The 23,458-nt window shown below is 43.5% G+C and overlaps 2 protein-coding genes and 1 long non-coding RNA gene across 6 annotated transcripts in view; 1 reads left to right on the forward strand and 2 right to left on the reverse strand.

Annotated features, from left to right (window-relative positions):
* iqgap2 (IQ motif containing GTPase activating protein 2) overlaps window positions 1-23,458 on the forward strand; it is a 110,636-nt gene that overhangs the window by 54,244 nt on the left and 32,934 nt on the right. For both annotated transcript variants that reach the window (XM_080432293.1, XM_080432294.1), the window contains 7 exons: window positions 7-167; window positions 671-795; window positions 1,221-1,384; window positions 20,864-20,954; window positions 21,574-21,741; window positions 22,504-22,649; window positions 23,186-23,356. In XM_080432293.1, the coding sequence (XP_080288419.1) occupies window positions 7-167; window positions 671-795; window positions 1,221-1,384; window positions 20,864-20,954; window positions 21,574-21,741; window positions 22,504-22,649; window positions 23,186-23,356 (1,026 nt within the window). The remainder of the gene's footprint in view (window positions 1-6; window positions 168-670; window positions 796-1,220; window positions 1,385-20,863; window positions 20,955-21,573; window positions 21,742-22,503; window positions 22,650-23,185; window positions 23,357-23,458) is intronic.
* Window positions 5,779-6,211, reverse strand: LOC308087999. Its single transcript, XR_013933398.1, has 2 exons — window positions 5,998-6,211; window positions 5,779-5,898 (listed from the first exon to the last, which is right to left on the reverse strand). It is a non-coding gene; the product is annotated as an uncharacterized lncRNA (long non-coding RNA).
* f2rl2 (coagulation factor II (thrombin) receptor-like 2) lies at window positions 6,630-17,243 on the reverse strand. 3 transcript variants are annotated; one of them, XM_080432295.1, is made up of 5 exons: window positions 16,862-17,243; window positions 13,716-14,170; window positions 12,017-12,330; window positions 11,121-11,237; window positions 6,630-7,513 (listed from the first exon to the last, which is right to left on the reverse strand). In XM_080432295.1, the coding sequence occupies exons 1-5, from the start codon at window positions 16,929-16,931 to the stop codon at window positions 7,252-7,254; spliced, it is 1,218 nt and encodes a 405-aa protein (XP_080288421.1). In that variant the 5' UTR covers window positions 16,932-17,243; the 3' UTR covers window positions 6,630-7,251. The 3 variants fall into 3 exon arrangements, with proteins under 3 accessions (XP_080288421.1, XP_080288423.1, XP_080288422.1); XM_080432297.1 differs by lacking the exon at window positions 6,630-7,513 and adding an exon at window positions 7,558-7,621; XM_080432296.1 differs by lacking the exon at window positions 6,630-7,513 and adding an exon at window positions 7,582-7,675.

Consider the following 23,458-nt stretch of genomic DNA (forward strand, 5'->3'; position numbering starts at 1 on the left):
CCCCAGAGTGGTCTGAGTCATGAGGAGTTGAGCGTTGCCGTGGAGATGCTGTCTGCGGTGGCCGTGCTCAACGAGGTTCTGGACACCAAGGACCCGACGGTGGTCAGTGAACAGCTGACCGACTCTCCTCTGGGCTTCACCAACATGGACCAGGACAACCTCAACAGGTCACACCCCCTTCTCACTGATTGGTTGATTGATCGATTGACTACTTTATCAACATGTCTGTTAAACCTCTGCTAATTATTATATTTTGAATTCTAGCTTTTGCATATTTCCGACTCATTAACTTAACTCTTCAATGTGAATTAAACAATACGTCGTTTTTTTTACTGGGATACCAGCCCAGTCCTAGATCTACATGTGGGAATGTGGGCGTTTCTCAAGACCTTTCTAGTGACTTTTTCATGATTGGTTCTAATGGTTGACATGCATTAAATTACAACTCGGTGTGTCCCAGTCACAATGACATCATTCTCGTTATGTGTCTCACAGTGGCAATGTCTGAATGTAAACGCTATTAACACTGTAGGTACTCTGACACTATGATATAATCCTCCTACCATTCTAGGTCCACTAACACTGACATGTATTCCTCCTAACACTGTAGGTACTCTGACACTATGATATTATCCTCTAACACTGATATGTATTCCTCCTAACACTGTAGGTACGCTGACACACTGATAAAACAACGAAGCGAGGCTCTGGCACAGGGCCAGGAGTTCCTGACGTGGAACGATGTTCAGAAATGCATCGACACCATCAACGTCCAGGTCCAAGAAGAGCACGAACGTAAGTCTTCTTCTTAACACTCTAAGAGGGTCAGAACATGTACCCTTAAAGGAGTAATTCACTTGAAAACACTTGAGGACCAGAGTTACTACAGCCATATATTTGTGAATCCAACATGTTGATAGAAAAGAGATAACAAACAAACAAAACAAAAAAACTTTAATTTACACAATAGTGTCGGTCAAACAAGTCTATGAAGCTATGAAATCTATGAAAACCTTTAATCTGCAACACAATGTTGTACAATATGTAGTGAGGGTCCCTGCTTCATCTTTCTCTCAGCTTGGCCTGAAAAACATTGGAGACTCCTGCTCCACAGTATAAAGGAAACATGTTGAGTCCTAAATAAAGTACACCTTATTTTTGGGGACATTATGGATGTAATGAGACTGACTCATCATGTCCTCTGGTCTCCGCCCCTCCAGGCATCATGGCCATCGCTGAGATCAACGAGGCTGTGAACTCTGGGGATTATGAGCAGACCCTGGTGGCTCTGCTCCTGCCCACCGCCCAGCTGAGCGGAGTGAAGCCCCCCACCGCCAAGCACTACCACGACGCACTGCAACACGCCAAGACACTGCTCTGTGAGGTAAACACTGCAACACGCCAAGACACTGCTCTGTGAGGTAAGCACTACAACACACCAAGACACTGCTCTGTGAGGTAAACACTACAACACACCAAGACACTGCTCTGTGAGGTAAACACTACAACACACCAAGACACTGCTCTGTGAGGTAAACACTACAACACACCAAGACACTGCTCTGTGAGGTAAACACTACAACACACCAAGACACTGCTCTGTGAGGTAAACACTACAACACGCCAAGACACTGCTCTGTGAGGTAAACACTACAACACGCCAAGACACTGCTCTGTGAGGTAAACACTACAACACGCCAAGACACTGCTCTGTGAGGTAAACACTACAACACGCCAAGACACTGCTCTGTGAGGTAAACACTACAACACACCAAGACACTGCTCTGTGAGGTAAACACTACAACACGCCAAGACACTGCTCTGTGAGGTAAACACTACAACACGCCAAGACACTGCTCTGTGAGGTAAACACTACAACACGCCAAGACACTGCTCTGTGAGGTAAACACTACAACACGCCAAGACACTGCTCTGTGAGGTAAACACTACAACACACCAAGACACTGCTCTGTGAGGTAAACACTACAACACACCAAGACACTGCTCTGTGAGGTAAACACTACCATGATAGCCTTACACTCAGCCTGAATTTTCATTTGGTTTCACTCCATGATTATTCAGTCTGAAAGCCCTCTCAGTGCAGCTGTTTTCTGAGATGGGGGCGTGGCCAATGTGCGACTCTTTGGCGATTGGTTCATACTGTATTATCCCCATCACGATTGGGCCAGGCCGCCGGTTAGATTTTCAACCGAGAAAACCCTGCCTTCTACAGTGTCACCATGGACCTTGAATGCGAGGCTAGCGGTTCAGGGGGTGGACCTGGGGCCTGTTCCTCAAAAGGTGAATTAGAGCTAAAGCCTGGCTTTACCACCTATCCTGGCTTAATTTAGCCAGGATTAGAGCTGAGTCGGTTCCTCAAAAGGTGAATTATCTTGAAGATTAGTTTAGCCAGTTCACCCTGGCTAAGTTTAGCCTTATCCGATTCCTCAAAAGAGAATTGAAGCAAGCCTAGCTTAGTTACCATGGCAATTTAGCTGTGAAGTTAGCCTGGTCAGGAGCAGGCTAACAGCCAAGCTTTATTAATCCAGTGCCTTGTTCTTCAAGTTTTGTGAAATAGCTGTTAGTCCAATGACTCCAATCATAAACCAATGAGTTTTTCTACACTTATTCAATTCTTATGCGAAAATCAAAGATCTACAAGCCCGAAATGTTTTTGTCTTATGGCGGCCAGGGGTCCCCGGCCCCCCATGGACCCCCGCCCCCGTGGACCCCCGCCCCCGTGGACCCCCAGACCCCCGTGTACCCCCGGCCCCCTGTGTACCTCCGGACCCCCGTGGACCCCCGGACCCCCATGGACCTCTGGACCCCCGTGGACCCCCGGACCCCCATGGACCTCCGGACCCCCGTGGACCCCCGCCCCCGTGGACCCCCGTATACCCCAGACCTCTGTTGGGGGTCAACGGGGGTCCGGGAGTACACGGGGGGCCGGGCCCCCCGTGTACTCCCGGACCCCCGTTGACCCCCGTGGACCGTGGACCCCCGGCCGCCAAAAGGCAAGCTTTTCCCTTGTAGATCTTCGATTTTAGAAATTTGAAATTAGAAAATTATTCTAGTGTTTATAATTATAATTCCAACATTCACTTAAACTCCTTATGTTTAAACCTAACTGAATTATATATTTATGGATTTGTATATAAATTAATTGCATATTTTTGGACAACTTGTGCATTTAATTTGTCGGCAATACTTTGCCACGCTTTCTCCCTGGATCTATATTTATTGTGGCCGTGTTTCCTTTCTTGCTTATTATAAATGTTACTTCCTTGTAAGATTCCATGAGCTGCTGCAGTGCTGCTGTTCAGCCACAGAGAAGAACGCCGCTCTGGTTTTGGGCTCCATGATTGGTCAAGTTCAAGGATTCTGCTATCGACTTTCATGGTCTTTTATAGAAATAAGTGAAGCCTGGCTTCATTATCCTGGCTCGACACAGCCTGGCTTGACAAGGCCTAGCTCGACAAAGTCGCTCCTTTTCAGCCTGGCTTGGCGTTCCAGGAACCGAATAAACCAGGCTATACGGACCCGACTTTGTCAAGCCTTGATTTGACTTAAATCCAGGCTTATTTAATTCACCTTTCGAGGAACAGGCCCCTGGCTACTACCACGATGCACTGCATTACGCCGAGCGCACTAGCGTTTCAGACGATGGCGCGGTAGAATTGTAAATGCGGAAGTCATGCAATACCAGATTTGGCCACCAGGCTTCTGTGGCTTCAATAATCCTCCGCGGTTCTGGGGGCTTACTTACTTGTCAGGTACTGGTCCGTTTCTTCAACAAAATCACAAATCACTTTATTCCTTATTCTCACTGCTGTTGCTGCTCTTGGTTCTATCTCTCTCCCCCTCTCTGTCTTTCTCTATGTCTCTCTCTTCTCTCTCTCTTCCCCAATGAAGAGGCTGGGGGGGCGCTACACTCCCTCTGCCAGCCTAGGGAGAGCTATAGAGCCGAGCTCATGCCTCCATCAATGCATGAGAGCTAGCAAGCCGCTTCTTGTCACCTGACAGGGGGGAGTTTCCCCGGTAGGACGTAGCGCGTGGAAGGAACACGTTATTCCAACCAGTTCCTTTCCCCTCCATCATCAGGCTGACCAGGGGGAGGCAGTATAGCGACCAGGATTACTGCATGTTTTTGTGAGGGTATTAACTACCCTAGGAGACACGGCGAGAACATGCAAACTCCACACAGAAAGACCCTTTCACCAACCCCTGGTTACTTAGATTGTAATCCTGACCCCTCACAGCTGTGCTTTATTACATTATTGTATTATATCTTCATAGCGATCATCTAAGTGTTTTGTCTATACTCTGTATATGATATGTATAATGCTAAGTTTAAGTAATGTTTTAAACATGGTTGTAAGTGAAGTGGATGTCAGAGTCCACACTATGAGGACAACATTAGAGGTGAATGTTCTGGTTTGGATCAGGATTCAGTCTCTCTCACCCTCACAATGTTATTGTTATTCAATCCATTCAATCCAGGAACACATCTGTGTCATTTTTAGATTTCTTTGGCTATTCAAAAACAGCAGATCTACAAGCTCATAGCGCAGCACCAAGTGTCGCGCTATGAGCTTGTAGATCTGCTATTTTTTTGAAAATCGTGAAAATGTGTGTAAACGTTTGAATATATATATATTTTTGTAACTCAAATCTTTGCTCCTGGGGGGGTCCTTGGAACAACATATTTTGAGATGGGGGGGGGGTCCTAACAGTATGTTGCTATATCAGTCATCAACTTTTTCATGTCAAGGACCCCCAACATTATATGTATTTGTCCGCGGACCCCCACTTCAAAATGTTTTATTCCAGGGACCCCCAGAAGCAAATATTGAAATGTTCGTGTTAAAAATATATATTAAAAGATTTGCAAACAAATGTCAAACACGATTTTTCAAAGAAATAGCAGATCTACAAGCTCATAGCGCGGCACAATCTTAAAATGACACAGATGCGTTCCCGGTCTTACTGGTTTAATGGAGATGAGGAGATGATTATAAAGAGCTGATGTTAGCTGGTAGGCTAGCTTGCATTACCTCAGGTACAGATTCAGTAGGTCAGCACCAGTGTTGCCAGGTCTGCTTATTATAAGCGACTTTAGGTTTGTTTTTTTCTGTAAAGTTGCTTGTAAATATTGTAAGTTGCGGGTTAAGTTTTGGGGGCTTGTTTCTAAAGCGTAGTAGTTTATTTGGACTTGTTTCCTAATGCTGTTTAAACCAGTGGTTCTCAACCATTGTCATGTCATGGACCCCCTAAATTAATATATATTTGTCCACGGACCCCCCCATACAAGATTTGTGTATTTAAAACGTTTAAAACATATTCCAAATATTTCACATTTGTTTTCAATATTTATTGAAAATAGCTGATTACAAAGTGGTTCAACTTAGCTTGATGCTATATTAACACATTTTGCTGTGTGTGTGTGTGTGTGTGTGTGTGTGTGTGTGTGTGTGTGTGTGTGTGTGTGTGTGTGTGTGTGTGTGTGTGTGTGTGTGTGTGTGTGTGTGCGCGTGTGCGTGTGCGTGTGCGCGTGATCATGTGGCCTATAGTCGCCTCTTTGGGCTTGTTTTTGTAGACCTGGTTGCTTGTTTCTCTCACAAAGTCTGGCAACGCTGAGTTAGCATGTAGTTGTTGTGTGCAGAGACAGGACGGGCTGATGAGATGATGTTGAAACATGTCTGTGTGGAATGAAGCAGTCATCAGTCCTAACATGTTCTCACCTCTACTTGAACCAAAGTCACTGAGGAGACGATGATCGTAGTTCTCATGTTTGAACATTTTAATTGCACATTCACATCAAAACAGTACAGATAAGGCCCAGTAGCTGGTAGTGGCCTCTCTGTGCCCAGACAGGCACTAGTTCATCACAACTAGTTACTCCAACACACACACACACACACACACACACACACACACACACACACACACACACACACACACACACACACACACACACACACACACACACACACACACACACACACACACATATATCCCACAGGGACATTGATGTGTTGGACTCAAGGGGCTACTGTAGCATACGGCTTAAATTACATAACTTTAGACCGTAAATTAATTGAGACCGTAAATTACATTTACAGTCTGTAGAAACCAGGAGTCAGTAGCATCACCTCACACTAAGTTCAAACTTAGCCTAGTTATAGCTTAACCCATTCAATCCAGGGACGCATCTCTGTCATTTTAGATTTCTTTGGCTATTCAAAAATAGCAGATCTACAAGCTCATAGTGCGGCACCGAGTGCCACACTATGAGCTTGTAGATCTGCTATTTTCTTTTTAAATCGTGAAAATTTGTGCAAAATCATATTTTTTTTAATATATTTATTTAAAGGGGTAGTTCACCCCCCAAATAACTTTTTTTCTATTGATTACTCACCCCATGGAGCCTTGAATTCATGGATATTTATTTGTTTTTGTCGCATTCCTTCCTTTATTATTTGATTATAATAAATTTAGCCCCATTGATTCCGGTAGGAGACACAAATGCATTTGTGTCTCCTACCGGAATCAATGGGGACACATTTATTATAATCAAATTATTGGCTTAGGAATGTGACAAAAACAAAAAAATGAATTCAAGGCTCCAGATGGTCAGTAATCAATAGAAAAAAAGTTATTTTGGGGGTGAACTACCCCTTTAAAGATTTGCTCAAATTTTCACGTAAAAAAAATAAATAGCAGATCTACAAGCTCATAGCCAAAGAAATCTAAAATGACACAGATACTTTCCCGGCTTAAATGGCTTTTTAAAAGCCATTTAAGCTATAACTGGGCTAAGTTTGAACTTAGTGTGAGGTGGCGCAACTGACCCCAGGGGTGTAACGCTGTCCATATCTTTAACGGTCTACGGTTGGACCTCGTGAAAATCGCAGTAAAAAGACCAAAAGATTCAGAGTTCAGAGAAACCAAACCGAGTCATTCCTTTGTTGTTGATTCTTTTGTTTTTTTCTTGTTTTAATCACTCAGTCTGTCTTCAGGAAAAACAAAACAATGAACAAAACAGAATGCTCAGTTCAGCTTGTTGACTCCATCTTGTTCTAGAATGTTCCATTTCAACTCAAACACGATTGTTCTTTAGGCCTGTTGGCCCCATGCTGAGTTTAGACCATGTTATCTTATGAGGACACACACACACACACACACACACACACACACACACACACACACACACACACACACACACACACACACACACACACACACAGTGTCTCAGACTATCGCGGCCCGCATCTGCTGGGACTTCCTCCTCAGGGACTTGAAGGTCAGCTTGGAGGCGGTGGTCTTGGACATGAGCAGACAGAGGAAGGGGTCCAGACATGCGTGGAGGCAGCACAGACACACGGCCCCCCGGTAGTACTCGTACAGACGGTCGTCTCCGGCGGACGCCACGAGGCGGGCGTAGTGCGCCACGTGAAGCACGCCGGCCGGGGCGAAGCACAGCACGAAGATGAGGAAGATGAGGGAGCTGACCCTATAGACCAATCAGAAGCACAGCACGAAGATGAGGAAGATGAGGGAGCTGACCCTATAGACCAATCAGAAGCACAGCACGAAGATGAGGAAGATGAGGGAGCTGACCCTATAGACCAATCAGAAGCACAGCATGAAGATGAGGAAGATGAGGGAGCTGACCCTATAGACCAATCACAATTACAATCAGAACTGTATTGTCACATGACAGTTTACAGGGTGACACAGTGGGTGAAATGTGTGTTTGTGCAGCTCCATCGTTTTTAGTTATTTCAATAAGAGAAAGGGAAGAAGAAGAAGGGGGGGGGGCAAGGGAGGAGAGATCAGTAAAAACAAACAAATGATCTACATATTTACACATAGTACCGTATATTACTGTTTCCCAAAGAGTTGTCGCGAGTAAATATCCTTTTTTGATTTTATTTTTTGTTTTCTAAAAAAAAAAGGACTCAAACAGGATATTTTTAAGATTTTTAAAAAGTACCAAAAAATATATAATCAGGAATTAAAAATAAATGTCAAACATGTATTCAACAGAATTTCAAAAACATCAAAATAAATCTAATAAATTCCATAAATAAAAAATATAAAAGTACTTTTCAGAAGTAGAGAAAATAGCAGATCTACAAGCTCACAACTGAGCTTGTGAGCTCAGTGAGCTTGTAGATCTGCTATTTCCACTAGTTTGGGTCCGGGGGCAACTGTAATTAATTTAATTTAATTCAATTTATCTTTTGGGTCTTTGAGCTAAAGAGTTATGGAACCAATGGTGTTTAACACATTACCCGCCAAAGACGCAGATCTGTGTTCTATTTAATTAATCACTTGCCCGCCGCAGATCTGCGTTCTATTATCAAATATTTTTTGGGGGGGAAATTCCACAAGGGGCGCCCTAACGCAGCTTTGGAATGATCGATCGTCACTCATAGAAGAAGTAGTTGGATGTGACGTCATTCCAAAAAAACAGACCAACATCCACCCTAAAGCTCCTTACACACCGGGGGCGTTTTTTTCATGCGAATAATATGTTTTTTTTAAAAACCTTATAATGTCCACGGGTAAGGCGGGTAATGTGTTAACTCAAATAATGCGGCACACAAAAGCATGAAAAAACAAAAGCATGACAAATAAAAATGAAGTTCCTCAAGATGCGTTTTCACAAATGAGGAAAATAGACTGCTGTTGGTAGTCATGGCTGCCACTTCCCACCTGATGTTGTGTGGGAGTTCTGACTGCTCCAGGCCGTACTGAATAACTGCTAGCTTGGATAATGTCTTCAGACTAGGACTGAAGTCTAACATGTGAAGGTCATCAGTGGCTCTTCTGAAGAATCCTTTGCGTCCTCCAAAGATGATCATACGATTTCCGACCATGGAACAGCACATGCCATGTGAACACAGGCTATTTCCCTTGGGCTCAACCTTCTGCCAGGAGAAGGTATCTGGATTGAATTTCCACAACAGACTAAATAAGCCTCTGAACATTCTCCAGCCTCCAAATGTGTACAGCTCTCCATTGTAGGCAAAGGCTGAATGATGCCTGTGGCCTTCGGAAACAAGCTGTGCAGAAGGTGTGCTCATCCAACAGTTGGTCTGTGTGTCAAACACTCTGACATTGTTGTGGAAGACAAGTGGACCCTCTCCTCCAAATACAAACATCTGTGTCCCGATGATGGCGGCAGAGTGACCTGTTGAAACAGGTGGTGGAGGGCCTCTGATGTTAATTAAAGACCAGACCATTGTCGTGGTGTCCAACTTGTACATGTCATTATAGAAAACAGCAGTCATGTCATTATTTAAAACACTCTCTCCTCCATGGACATACATGACCTTCCCCAAGACACAGGCTGAGTGCGAGTGGCCCCTCCTAACCTCTGGAACAGTCCCAGAAACATTGTGGTGGAGCCATCTGTGGGTGTCGACATTGAATGAATAAAGCTTATTGCAGTAAGGATACGCTCCCCAGATGTAGACAGAATCTTCTATGAGCACAGCTGTGTGGCCCGGGCGTCTGCAGGAAACCTCAATGGGACGTTCTCTTCCAGTTCTCACTGGAGGCACCTTCACCCAGCGTAAAGACATTGTGTTGAAGATGTTCACGCCCATCTGATCAATGCCCCACCAGGAAGAGACTCCTCCAAAGAAGTACACTTTGTGTCCCACTGTCGCAGAAGCCTGATACCCTCTCTCTGGTCCTTTCATCGGATGCACTGTATAGCACAACATTCCTCACGCCAGCACCAATGTCAATCTAGTTGGAATGGTCAAAGTCTTGCTTGTCTTATTGTGAGCGAAAACCCCTTATTGAAGAAACTGGAAACTAGAAAACCACTGTGTAAAAGACAGATAATTGTCTGGTTGTTTAAAAGCAGCCGCTGTGATGCTTAACTGGGTTGTAAGGCCAGCTAGTCGTACTTCGACAGACAATTGTTAAGACCGAGTTAAGACCGCTTCGGTGCCGCTGATGAGACTCCTGGGAGTTCCGTTGCCTTTTATATCGTTGGCTGCAGCGCTGGTGTCATTATGGCGATGTCAGTCATATCCGTATATGGAGCAAGCGATGTCAGTTATGCCCAAAGATAGGGTCTATGACAGGGGTGGGCAACTTTGATGATGGAGAGGGCCACTACATTTCCACACTCACTCCAGAGGGCCACATTGCATATTGTCAGGCAGACACCTCTTATCTCCGTATTTGAACTTTTTTTGTCTGCCATTCTTTGTCACACAAAAGTAGCAAACGTTTTGAGCTTGTAGATCTGCTATTTTTAAAATGGAATCCTGAAAAGATCGAGGTCACTGGATTAGACCGGGGGCGAAGGTGTTTTAGGACGACGGTTCTCTCCCAAAACGTCAGCGAGAAGTGAGACCGAAAAAAAGAGCACAGCAAGTGATGAAACCCACGGCTCAAGTTCAAACTACCGACCACGGGAGTTATCATGAAATCCAAAGATTCATTGTAAATAATTATAAACCAACCACCTCCTGTTGATCTTGTTGGGGGGAGTTTGCCCAAAACTGAAGGTATTTAAGTAAATTAAAGAGGGGAGAGGCTCAGAATGTTGCGGTCTTAGATCAAAGGATTCAGCACCAGTCATTCTGATAATGAATGCTAAAAACAGCTGTAAAGACCTTTATTTTATTTTATTTCATTGGAATAATGAAGGGAATAAACCTTATTCATATACCAAAAAAAACAGTCCCCGTGGGTAGGCGGAGGGATCCGTGTATCCACTGGGACAATAACATTCCAACCGCGAGCAGCCATTTTGGGGCTATGGCCCGCTGAAAACTGGTGGCTTTCAAAGCAAAAAAAAGAAACTGAGTTAGAAGTGTTTTTCTAAAAATCCCATAGTCAGGGTGGATGGCTTCCTGTTTTTTTGGAATGACGTCACATCCGAGTACTTCTTCTCTGAGTGACGATCGATCATTCCAAAGCTGTGTTAGGGCGCCACTTGTGGAATTTTCAAAAACATTTATTTTTAATATGTTTTGATATTAGAACGCAGATCTGCGTTCTTGGCGGGCAAGTGCACTAATTAAACAGAACGCAGATCTGCGTCTTTGGCGGGTAATGTGTTAATCTATCCGGGGCGGTGAGTAGCCTACCTGACGAAGGGTCCCCAGTGGTCCCCTCCAGACCTCCTCAGGTGGTACACCACGGCCCCCTGAGAACACACACACGCCATGAAGGGCACCGCCAGGCCCACACACACCAGCACCAACCTGGACATGAAGGACAATGATCATTCATTCATTAGTAAAGCGCTTTTCCCCAAACAAGGTCACAAAGACTATATAATGCCAGACCTGTAGTTACTCTAACAGACCTGTAGTTACTCTAACAGACCTGTAGTTACTCTAACAGACCTGTAGTTACTCTAACAGACCTGTAGTTACTCTAACAGACCTGTAGTTACTCTAACAGACCTGTAGTTACTCTAACAGACCTGTAGGGGACCAGCAGACCTGTAGTTACTCTAACAGACCTGTAGTTACTCTAACAGACATGTAGGGGACCAGTAGACCTGTAGTTACTCTAACAGACCTGTAGTTACTCTAACAGACCTGTAGTTACTCTAACAGACCTGTAGTTACTCTAGCAGACCTGTAGGGGACCAGCAGACCTGTAGTTACTCTAACAGACCTGTAGTTACTCTAACAGACCTGTAGTTACTCTAACAGACCTGTAGTTACTCTAGCAGACCTGTAGGGGACCAGCAGACCTGTAGTTACTCTAACAGACCTGTAGTTACTCTAACAGACCTGTAGTTACTCTAACAGACCTGTAGTTACTCTAACAGACCTGTAGTTACTCTAACAGACCTGTAGTTACTCTAACAGACCTGTAGTTACTCTAACAGACCTGTAGGGGACCAGCAGACCTGTAGTTACTCTAACAGACCTGTAGTTACTCTAACAGACCTGTAGTTACTCTAACAGACCTGTAGTTACTCTAACAGACCTGTAGTTACTCTAACAGACCTGTAGTTACTCTAACAGACCTGTAGGGGACCAGCGTAGCGTGCTGGGCGCTGTCCTCCAGAGGAAGCACGTCGTGGCAGGTGGTGACGCCGAGGCGGGGGATGCGGTAGCTCTGGCGGACCAGGAGCTCGGGCACCACGGAGGCCCCGGACAGGAGCCACACCCCCAGGCAGGAGCCCAGGGCCAGGCCGGTCTTGGGGAGCCGGCGGTACAGGAAGGGCCTCACCACGGCCAGGTAGCGGCTCACGCTGATGCAGGCCATGGTGTGGGCGGAGCTAGACACGTTCCAGTAGAAGGAGGCGGTGGCTAGACGGCAGGCAGTCTCCCCAAAGACCTAGAGGAATGAAGAATGAAGAGACCACATAGAGGAATGAAGAGACCATGTAGAGGAATGAAGAGACCACATAGAGGAATGAAGAATGAAGAGACCACATAGAGGAATGAAGAGACCACATAGAGGAATGAAGAATGAAGAGACCACATAGAGGAATGAAGAATGAAGAGACCACATAGAGGAATGAAGAATGAAGAGACCACATAGAGGAATGAGGAGACCACATAGAGGAATGAAGAGACCACCGCACATGATGGATTAAAACTACTGAGAGCTTCTCATCAGTCAGTCAGTCAGTCAGTCAGTCAGTCAGTCAGTTAGTCAGTCAACAGCAGCATGCTAGGTCCATCCAAGCCCCCTCAAGCACAAAAACACTAAAAACATATGTATATCCTCCCTGGATGTGAACAAAGGTATAGCACACTTTCCTGGGTCGGGGACAGAATGTTATGGGTAAATATCCCTTTTCGTTGCCTACGCATTTGTAAATGATTATTCCAAGAGATTTTCTACAATTTTCAAAAAGCTACATGTCAGGGCCGCATAGGCAAACCTAGGTTGCGCCGGCGTTCTGACCGATATGTCTGAGTCATAGGGCCCTGTGGTTATAGTTAAGGTGGTAGTGTAATAATAATGATAATATTAATACCCAGTGGTTATGGTTATGGTGGTAGTGTAATAATAATAATATTAATACCCAGTGGTTATGGTTAAGGTGGTAGTGTAATAATAATAATATTAACTCTTTGACTGCGGTTGACTCGATAACGCGTCAAGTGCTACTTTGTCCAGTTGGCCGTCGACGCGTTAGACGCGTTGGACGCGCGTTCATTGTTTAATCTCTGATCGAGCTATTCTGCAATGTTTCACTCTAGGTTTCAGGGTCTACTTACTTCATCCCCCCCCCCCCCCCCCCCCTGCATCTGAATTTTTTTTCCACGGTCATTTAATAGGGAAAAACACGGTTTTTCACACGGTATAAAAAACGAACGGAGAGGTCCCCTTCTATAATCTATGGTCTGGGTGACGAACAGTCATCGCCGTCGTGTATCACATCGTAATTTTCGCCGATCAGAGAATCTGAGAACACGTCACATCCGGTTTGACGTATTTGACTGTTTGGGCCTGTTTGGTGGGGGGACAGCGAGTCAGCGAGCTGATGAAAGTGTCTATTTGGTGCTCTCTAGTGGTGGAACGATCGTATGAGTTCAAAACCGCAGCTAGACTTACTATATCAAAATTAAATAACAAAATAACAAAACAAAAAAACACGAAAATCGCTGGCACTGGGGGAGTACTTTATGAAAATACTCTGGCAGTCAAAGAGTTAATACCCAGTGGTTGTGGTTAAGGTGGTAGTGTAATAATAATAATAATATTAATACCCAGTGGTTATAGTTAAGGTGGTAGTGGACTCTAAGACCCAGCGAGCAGAGCAGCAGCAGGTCGGACAGAGCCAGGCTGAGGTAGAGGACCACGGTGGAGAGGTACTTGGTCCTGGACCTCAGGAACACCAGGATGTAGAGGTTGGCGGGGAGCCCCAGGCCCATGGCCAGGCCGTAGGCCCCGGGGATGAGCCGCGTGCTCAGGAGCCCCACCGTGTAGTTTACCGCCGGCGAGCCGGGGCCCACGTTCAGCCAGGGCGGGGTGGGGGGCGGGGCGGGGGGGAGGGGTCTGTCGCCGCCCAGCAGGTTGGGGGGGAGGGGCGAGCAGTCGTCGTCGACGGCGGATTTGGGGCGTTTGCCGTTGAAGGTCTTTGGGTCGAGTCCTCCGGCCGTTGTGTTGGTCCTGATGTCGTCATGACGACGTCTGCTCTGTCTCTGGTGTCCCTTATGCAGACCTTATGAAGACACAGAACAGATCTGTCACTTTATCTGTTTCCCCCCCCCCCTACTCCCCCTGTTTTAATCACCCTAGAGGCCCTATTGTGGGCCGAACGTTCTGTCAAAATAGCAGATCCACAAGTTCACAAAAAGTCCTCAAGGCACAGTGGTGTAAAATAACTAAGAACATTTACTCATACTGTCAATTTTTTACCTTACTGGAGTATTTCCAATTGTCAGTACTTTTACTTTTACTCCATTACATCTCAGAGGCAAATATTATACTTTTACTTTAGTTACTAGTTGTATGTTTTGATTATTATTACAAAATATACATTAACCACTTCAGCCCTATGTGCATTTCAGACATTTGAAAATAATAGATCTGCTATTTTCAAAAGATTCTTATACATTTTATACATTTGAAAACTTGTGAAATGGGTTGTTCTGCATAACGAGTACTTTTACTCAAGTAAATTTTGAATGCCGGACTTTTACTTGTAACAGATTATTTCTACATTGCAGTAGTAATACTTTTACTTTAGTAAGAAAAAAATGACTTTTTCCACCTCTGTCAAGGCATTGTGTTGTGAACATAATTATTAGTTACTTTTATGAAGAGATTTGGTGTAGAGGGGAAAAGAAAAGGAGCAGATCCAACAGAGCCCTGTGGGCCCTCGGCGGTGTTTACGTCACAGTACAGTGGTTACAGGATGTTACAGTTTCCTGCCTCCATGCACACTATCACAGTTAAAGATAAACATGGCATGTTCACTGTAAACCCTCAGGCCTCCAACATCCCAATGCAACGCAAGAGCAACAACACTCTGATACTCTGATAATGACTATATATTATGTCATGGTCATTCTTAGTGATGTTGCAGCTTTATATATATATACCTATAAGTGTTGTGTAATATTTTTGTAATTGTGTAATATATGTTTAAGAAAGTAGGTAGCTGATATATGTCACTTTTACCGTAGCGCTAGGTATACTCTTAGTTGCTTGTTTTAGAAGAGAATGCACTTAAACACTTCTGGTGATTAGTAGTTTTCTTCCCTACCTATGTTGAATGCACTTATTGTAAGTCTCTTTGGATAAAAGCGTCTGCTAAATGACTGTAATGTAATGTAATGTAATGTAATGTAATGTAATGTAATTTTAAATAAGAGGGCAGGGATATGAGGCAAGGTTATTATAGTTACCTAAACCAAAACAAACTAAATAGAACTAGGTGCATCTATGAATTACACTGTGTGTGTGTGTGTGTGCGTGCGTGTGTGTGTGCGTGTGTACTTGACGACTGGCGAGCATCATGATGACAGAATGCCATATCAACGCACAGCCGTCACCCAGGAAATGACACATTGTCAGTCATTCATGTCACCAACCAATGACATGAATGACTGGCAATTAATGCTGTGCAAATGATGGGCGTCGCCCACAATGATGTCATCACGCCAACTAAAACTAATAGTGTAACTAGTGAATCTAAAGTAAAACTAACAACAAATAGATCCCAGGGCTCTATATACGGACCCCTCTTTTTTTTCTCTCTACACCAAACCTCTCCAAACATAACCGATCAGAAATGTGTTGATTATTTTTACCATATGTTTGCCACAGTTTCAAATCAGTATCCCAGGATGAACATGGTGTAATGTAGGGTAATGCAGCAAGTACAGTAAGTACAGTAGCTAGGTTTATTTTGACAGCATATGTTGATTTAGTTATAAGCCATATTTTAGTCATCTGAAATTCAGTCTAGTTTTAGTCGGCACAAGACTTTTAGTCTACAGTTAAATCTACAGTTATAATGATATAAAATATAAAAGTTATTATTGTTTTATCCCATTCAAACCGGGAACGCATCTGTGTAACCACTTAAACCATTATGTTATACTTTGACTATTCAAAAATAGCAGATCTACAAGCTCATAGCACGGCAAAAGTGCTGCGCTATGAGCTTGTAGATCTGCTATTTTGGAAAAATCGAACATTTTCAACTCAAATCTTTGCTTCTGGGGGTCCCTGGAACAAAACATTTTCAGATGGGGGTCCGTGGCCAAATACATTTTGGGGGTTATAAGTTTGAGAACGACTGATGTAGCAACATACGTTTTTTTCAGAAAACTGGATTTAGAAGACATTTTGTAGAATCTGAACCTCAGGCCTTTATGGGTTAATTTATTCTAAAACGTGCATTCTTCTTTTTATTACATATTATTTGTTTCAATTTGAGGACAGTGAAACTTTACACTTTATTCAGTGTGTCAATAAATCTACAAACTAGCTGTGGGTCATTCACATTTATAATCAGTTACAGGAGGTTTCTTTAACTTGTGTTGTATTTAAAGTTGATCATAAACACACCAGCTCACCTGATAACATAACTTTTATCCTGTTGTGTGCTTTTACCTTTGAATGACATTCTGAAAGACCTGTCTTAGTTCTACTGGATCTCTTCTCAGCCATTCCCTCCTTAACATTTTAGTTTAGCTTTTATTTGCTGACAAAATTGTCCAATACATTTAGTTCCATTGAATACTTTATTAACACGTTGTACAGATACTACAGTCAAAGGTTATGCTAAAAAAAAGTTAGTCATCATAGCTTAGCTTTTATTTGGTTTTCTTCAGTGAAATAAAAAAACCTAGTTTTCATCATAGTTTTTGTCGACAAAATTAATTTGTTTTTAACGACTTACCGTTGTTGTCTGCATGGAGGGATCGCAGTGCCATCAGACATACTATTACACCACACACAAGTTTAGCCATTTGAGTCAGTTAATAAGTACAGTCTGACAGCAACCATACAGTATAGATTCACTCCATGTCCACTGTCGATGTGTTATTCCTCAGTTAATGAGCGTAGTATGACATGTCCAGGTGTTATTCCTCAGTTAATAAGTACAGTATGATATATTAACCATACAGTATAGATTCACTCCATGTCCAGGTGTTTCTGTTCAGAGTTTTTCCCAGGAGTTTATCCTCCATGTCTGCAGAGTGTGTCTCATGTTTCTGCTCCGCTTTAGTGTTAACGCTAAATCCACTCTGTGCTGACCATGGTGCGACTGTCTCTCTGTCTGTCCCCGCTGGAATGAGAGCTCCTGTACACTGTGTGTGTGTGTGTGTGTGTGTGTGTGTGTGTGTGTGTGTGTGTGTGTGTGTGTGTGTGTGTGTGTGTGTTTGTGTGTGTGTGTGTGTGTGTGTGTGTGGGGGTGTGTTCTATGTACAGTTGAGTGCCTGTGAGCACGTTGTTTCCTGCTCAGACTCGGGGAACATTAATTCCTGCTGTCTGCGTCAGTCAGTGTCTTCTGACTCTGACTGGGAGGAGACTGACTGCTCTCTCATGTCCTGACAGCTGTGTTAATTAAGACCCTTATGTCTTATGTAACCAACCTTTTCATGCTCGGGTTTAAAGGATGAATTTGTCTCTGTCACTCATACAGGTACAGCAGTAGCAGTGGTCTGGTGTTGGGACACGTTCCACAGACACTGAGCCAACACAACAATACACTTTAACAAGATCATGATCATGATATGTGGTCCAACGCAGCTAAAAAGGAACCTGTGTAAATTACAAATAGCCCACAATAAGGCAGCTCGTCTTGCCCTTAACTCATTCACTGCCAGAACTTTTTTTTTTTGCGTTTGCCCACTGCCAGAGATTTTTCATTGAAAAAAAAAAGTACTCAGGAGCCGAGATACAAAATGTTTAAGTTTTAAGTTAACAAGGAAGTGGATGGGAGTCTAGATCTTCAACAAATCATATCTCCTTGGTCTTTGGGTTAAAAAAAAAAATTAAAAGTCGTTTTAGTCGTTCTTGACAGAGGGGGTTAAAGGACAGAAGTCATTTTAGTCGTTCTAGGCAGGGAATGAGTTAAATAAGACCTGAGGCGATGTTTTCTAAATCTTAACAGTTAAAAAAAAAAAAAAAAAAAAAAAAAATGTTTTCAAGATTTTTCAAAAATAGCAGATCTACAAGCTCATAGCGCAGCACTCGGTGCCGCGCTATGAGCTTGTAGATCTACTATTTTTGAATAGCCAAAGAAATCTAAAGTGACACAGATGCGTTCCAGGTCTTAATGGGTTAAGTACCATAGTAGATCTAAGACACAAATGTCTAAGACATGAATTCATCAGAATCTGTCATGGCTGTTGGTGGTGCAGAGATTAGCTGCCTCATTAAACGGAATAATACTGGATGTAATGAAGTATACATAAAAATAAGGTGCGCTCCTCGGAGCGCAGATCCCCAGCAGGTTGCCTACCCAGGGCCCGCAACATTTGGAAGACGGTCTTAGCCAACTGGAATGGAATCTGAAAAATCTGACTACTGGACCTTGATCACATGACCCCAGATATAATGTATTAACACATTGATTGCCAGAGTTATTTCAGATTTGTTGCAGTTTATTGCCAGAGATTTTTCATTGAAAAAAAAAAAAGTACTCAGGAGCTGAGATACAAAATTGTAAAGTTTTAAGTTAACAAGGAAGTGGATAGGAGTCTAGATCTTCGACTAATCATATCTCCTTGGTCTTTGGGTCAAATAAAAAAATAAAAAATAAAAAATAAATATATATATATATATATATATATTTTTTTTTTCTTAAAAACGAGTTCTTGGCAATCAATGTAAAGAGTTGTATTAAAAAGTGTGTTTTGAAGAAAACGTAAAATAGCGAAAAATGTAGCCTGGCACAAATACCCGGGACCATGTAGAGTTATAATCATGATCCAAGGAATCCTGGGGAAAACTGATATTGATTGTACAATCTATGGCAGGGGTGATGCAACTTTCATGATGTAGAGGGCCACTATATTTCCACACTCACTCCAGAGGGACACATTAAAAGTAGCAAAAATAGCAGATCTACAAGCTCAAAACGCGTCGCAGGGCGACGCGTTTTGAGCTTGTAGATCTGCTATTTTTGCTACTTTTGAATTAGAATCCTGAAATAGTTTTTTCTTTTTTTTTATTGGAATCCTGAAAAGTTACATTTTTATTTAATTTGAAATGCATTTAGTTATACTTCTGTTAACTTTATGTACTTAAATCCAAATACATTGGACATAAAAAAGACTATTCTACTACTAGTCATTAAACTACTATAATATAGAGTGAAGTAATTAAAGCATGTTTGCATGTTTGGAATTGTAAAACAAAGTATTCTGATTAACCTGTGGGCCGCATTAAGTGAAGGTGGGGGCCTCATGTGGCCCCCGGGCCAGATCATGTATGATCTATGGTTCAACAGTTATAGGGCAAAACGTGAATCGGTCTGTTATACTGTAGCGCCACCATTGATGTTGTCATTGATGTTGTCTTCTCTTGACTGGAAGTAACTCTGGATCAACTCCTGTTGTTTTTAACCGTTCTACGTATACAAATAAAGGAGACTTGACTTGACCATGAGGCCGATTAGAAAGCTTTGGGGTTTTCCTCCGCCTCCTGGGAGTGTGTGGACAGTTCCTCGCCGGTCGGTCCAGCGGTGATCAGCTGTTCACAGCCAGAGGCCTGCATGGGGAGCTGTGTCATGATCCAATGAGTTTTGTGGAAAGACAGTTTTTGATTGTACGGCCTACGGTTCAGTTAAGTGGGCTGTTACAGCGCCACCATGAGGCCAATTTGAAAAAGGAAAATAAAAGTTAGCATTGATGAAGTAAGATTCTTCAGACACAGTCATTTGATGTAAATGTACTGATTGCAAGCAGAATCAACAACACACTTTAGTTTTTCTCCCCCTCTTTGTTTTTATTTTCCAGACTGTGTTTATCCTGTGCTGTGTTGTGTTGTGGTCAGTGTGTTTATTCTGGGCTTTTAGTGTTTTTGTGTGACTTCCTTCCTGGAGGGGCTGCAGTGATGGAAACCCCCCCCCCCCCCCCACACACACACACACACACACACACACACACACACACACACACACACACACACACACACACACACACACACACACACACACACACACACACACACAGCGGAGAGCTCTGAAAATAGCCTGAGAACTGAAGTTCAAAACGGGTCAGATGAACAATATGTGTGTTTATGGAGTTATTGTGTCATTCAGTGAGTCATTTGGAACGGTTTCTAATTTACACATCTGTGCTTTAATGTCTGCCCAGTGAGATTGCCCAATGTTGCCCGCTGGTATTTTTGGCCAAATGTTTACTACGGTTCGTGACATAGGGTTTCTCAAAGTGGGTGCCGTGACACCCTAGGGTGCCGTGACGCAAGTCCAGGGGTGCTGCAGAATGCTTTGATAATATTAGGAATGTATCAATAATCACTTCAGTTTAACCACTTAGACCCATCTATATAGACTTAGTAAAACAGACCTGAGTTGCTCTGCACTTCTTTTTCCATCAACACCCAATCTCTTTGCCAAAAATAGCAGATCTCTTTGGTGAACGTTCAAGTGGTTAAACTTAAGTATAAGTATACATTTATTTTCAATCTGTCCTAATAGAAACATATATTGTTGTCCTCGTGACATACTGTATCTCTCCAAACACTTTAAAATATATATATATATTCAAAGATGTGTGTGTGTGTGTGTGTGTGTGTGCGCGCGCGCTCCTTGGATAAAGGCAAAGATATAAATGCACCATTTACCATTGTATGTGTACAGTGGTGGTGTAGTACTGCTCTGAGACCAGCAGAGGGTGAAATGTTGTATTTTTTTTCTCTGTCATTGCAGAGCTCAGGTGACCAGTCAGCTGTGCTGTGGTTGGACCACATCCAGGAAGCCATTCACACAGCCAATCAGGAGGAGGAGGAGGCTCTTATATGTATGTACACACACACACACACACACACACACACACACACACACACACACACACACACACACACACACACGCATACACACACACACACACACACACACACACACACACACACACACACACACACACACACACACGCATACACACACACGCACACACACACACACACACACACACACACACACACACACACGCACACTACTGTTGTTTCCACTGCCCACCATTGTGTTAATAGTATTGTAATGTGAATGTTAATGTGTTTAATATTGTAGCCTAAGATTATGCACTTAAATGTTTTTATTTCATTTGTTAACAGCACTATTATGTACAAAATGACAGTCAGTGTCACTGTGTCAATAACTGAACTGACTCACTGATTCCTATGCCTGAAAAAACATGATTAGTCAAGGATTCGAACCCACAACCTCCACGGTGGCGGACAGGAACTTAACCACTGCACCACCCGCTCACAGAACCCTACTTTATTAATATTAATGTTTTATTGTCTTTAAAAGCTTGTTTGTGTTTTGACAATTGTTTAGCAAAAAATTTTTGTTGAGAACCACTGTATTAAACTGTGTGTGCGTGTGCGTGCGTGCGTGCGTGTGTGTGTTATTAACAGTGTCCGCAGCGCTAGCGGACATCAACAGAGCGGTGTCAGAGGGAAACTCCCACAATACACTGCAGGCCCTGCAGAACGCCAACGCTGCCATGAGGGGAGTGCTGGCCGAATGCGGTACTGCATACCAGACTGAACTGACCCAGAGTCAGTTAACCAACACTATTACAGGTAACATATAACTGACCCAGAGTCAGTTAACCAACACTATTACAGGTAACATATAACTGACCCAGAGTCAGCTAACCAACACTATTACAGGTAACATATAACTGACCCAGAGTCAGTTAACCAACACTATTACAGGTAACATATAACTGACCCAGAGTCAGCTAACCAACACTATTACAGGTAACATATAACTGACCCAGAGTCAGCTACAGGGCTGAATCTACCATATGGGCACGTTTGGCCCGTGCCCAGGGGCCCCTTAGCATGAAAGGGCCCTCCATGTTTGGAAGAAAAGGGGGGAAAACATGTTTTTTTTACCCTCTCTCTCTCTGTCTCTCTCTGTCTCTCTATGTCTCTCTCTCTGTCTCTCTCTCTGTCTCTCTGTCTCTCTCTGTCTCTCTCTGTCTCTCTCTGTCTCTCTCTCTGTCTCTCTATGTCTCTCTCTGTCTCTCTATGTCTCTCTCTGTCTCTCTCTCTGTCTCTCTCTGTCTCTCTATGTCTCTCTCTGTCTCTCTCTGTCTCTCTCTCTGTCTCTCTCTCTGTCTCTCTATGTCTCTCTCTCTGTCTCTCTCTCTGTCTCTCTATGTCTCTCTGTCTCTCTGTCTCTCTATGTCTCTCTCTGTCTCTCTCTGTCTCTCTGTCTGTCTCTCTCTGTCTCTCTATGTCTCTCTCTGTCTCTCTATGTCTCTCTCTGTCTCTCTCTGTCTCTCTCTCTGTGTCTCTATGTCTCTCTCTCTCTGTCTCTCTATGTCTCTCTCTCAGACAGCAGTGACAGTGAGTGGGTGAGACTCAGCATAAAGGACACGTTCTATGAATATTTCTACAACCTCCAGAGTGGAGAGGGAAGCTGGGTGGAGCCGGACGGGTTCCAACACAACTCCACCCACCTGAGCAAAGAGCAAATCCAGGTATAGTTCCAACACAACAGCACCCATCTGAGCAAAGTAAAGAGCAAATCCAGGAGAAAAAAAAAGACATGGTCTGTAGTGCTCGGAAGTCCAAACAGTTGTAATGAAGGTGCTTTTTGGTTGGGGACTCAAAACGTAAAATTAAGTGAAAAAAAGCCACTCTTCTGGTGAAAAAGTTAAAAAGCCTTCATTCATTCAGCTGAATTCTCTGTGCCAGCAACACACTCTCTCCAGATCTATCACCAGTAAACAGATCTATCACCAGTAAACAGATCTATCACCAGTAAACAGATCTATCACCAGTAAACAGATCTATCACCAGTAAACATCGGACGTTCACCAGATCTTCCATCAGACGGCGCCCACTATTTGTGTACCATTTGTGTACCATGTGTGTACCATGTGTGTACCATTTGTGTACCATGTGTGTACCATGTGTGTACCATGTGTGTACCATTTTGCTCCCTAGAGGCTATAATCGGGATGTTCTATCTGTCTAAATATCCACCATCTTGTGTTTTTTTCCCCATGGTCAGAGTGTGGTGAGCAGAGTGAGTTCAGAGTTCAACAGGAAGCAGCTCTGGTTGGCCAACGAGCCTCTGGTCACCCAGCTGCAGGCCAGGGTCAGAGGTCATCTGGTGAGGAAGGCACACGCCCACAGGATGGAGTTTCTACGGCAACAAGAGCCCCACGTGGTCAAGCTACAGGTACACACACACACACACACACACACACACACACACACACACACACACACACACACACACACACACACACACACACACACACACACACACACACACACACAC

Source organism: Gymnoscopelus braueri (genome assembly GCF_963280865.1).
Source record: "Gymnoscopelus braueri genome assembly, chromosome: 7".
NCBI lineage: Eukaryota > Metazoa > Chordata > Actinopteri > Myctophiformes > Myctophidae > Gymnoscopelus > Gymnoscopelus braueri.

What these genes read in the sequence shown, in the direction of transcription:
- f2rl2 (XM_080432295.1), bottom strand. Translation starts at nt 16,931, where the DNA reads ATGGCTAAACTTGTGTGTGGTGTAATAGTATGTCTGATGGCACTGCGA. An exon ending in ACCTTAACTATAACCACTGG is followed by an intron (nt 12,331 to 13,715) that starts GTATTAATATTA and finishes TCATTCCTCTAG; the next exon opens with GTCTTTGGGGAGACTGCCTG. An exon ending in CACTGGGGACCCTTCGTCAG is followed by an intron (nt 7,514 to 11,120) that starts GTAGGCTACTCA and finishes ATTGGTCTATAG; the next exon opens with GGTCAGCTCCCTCATCTTCC.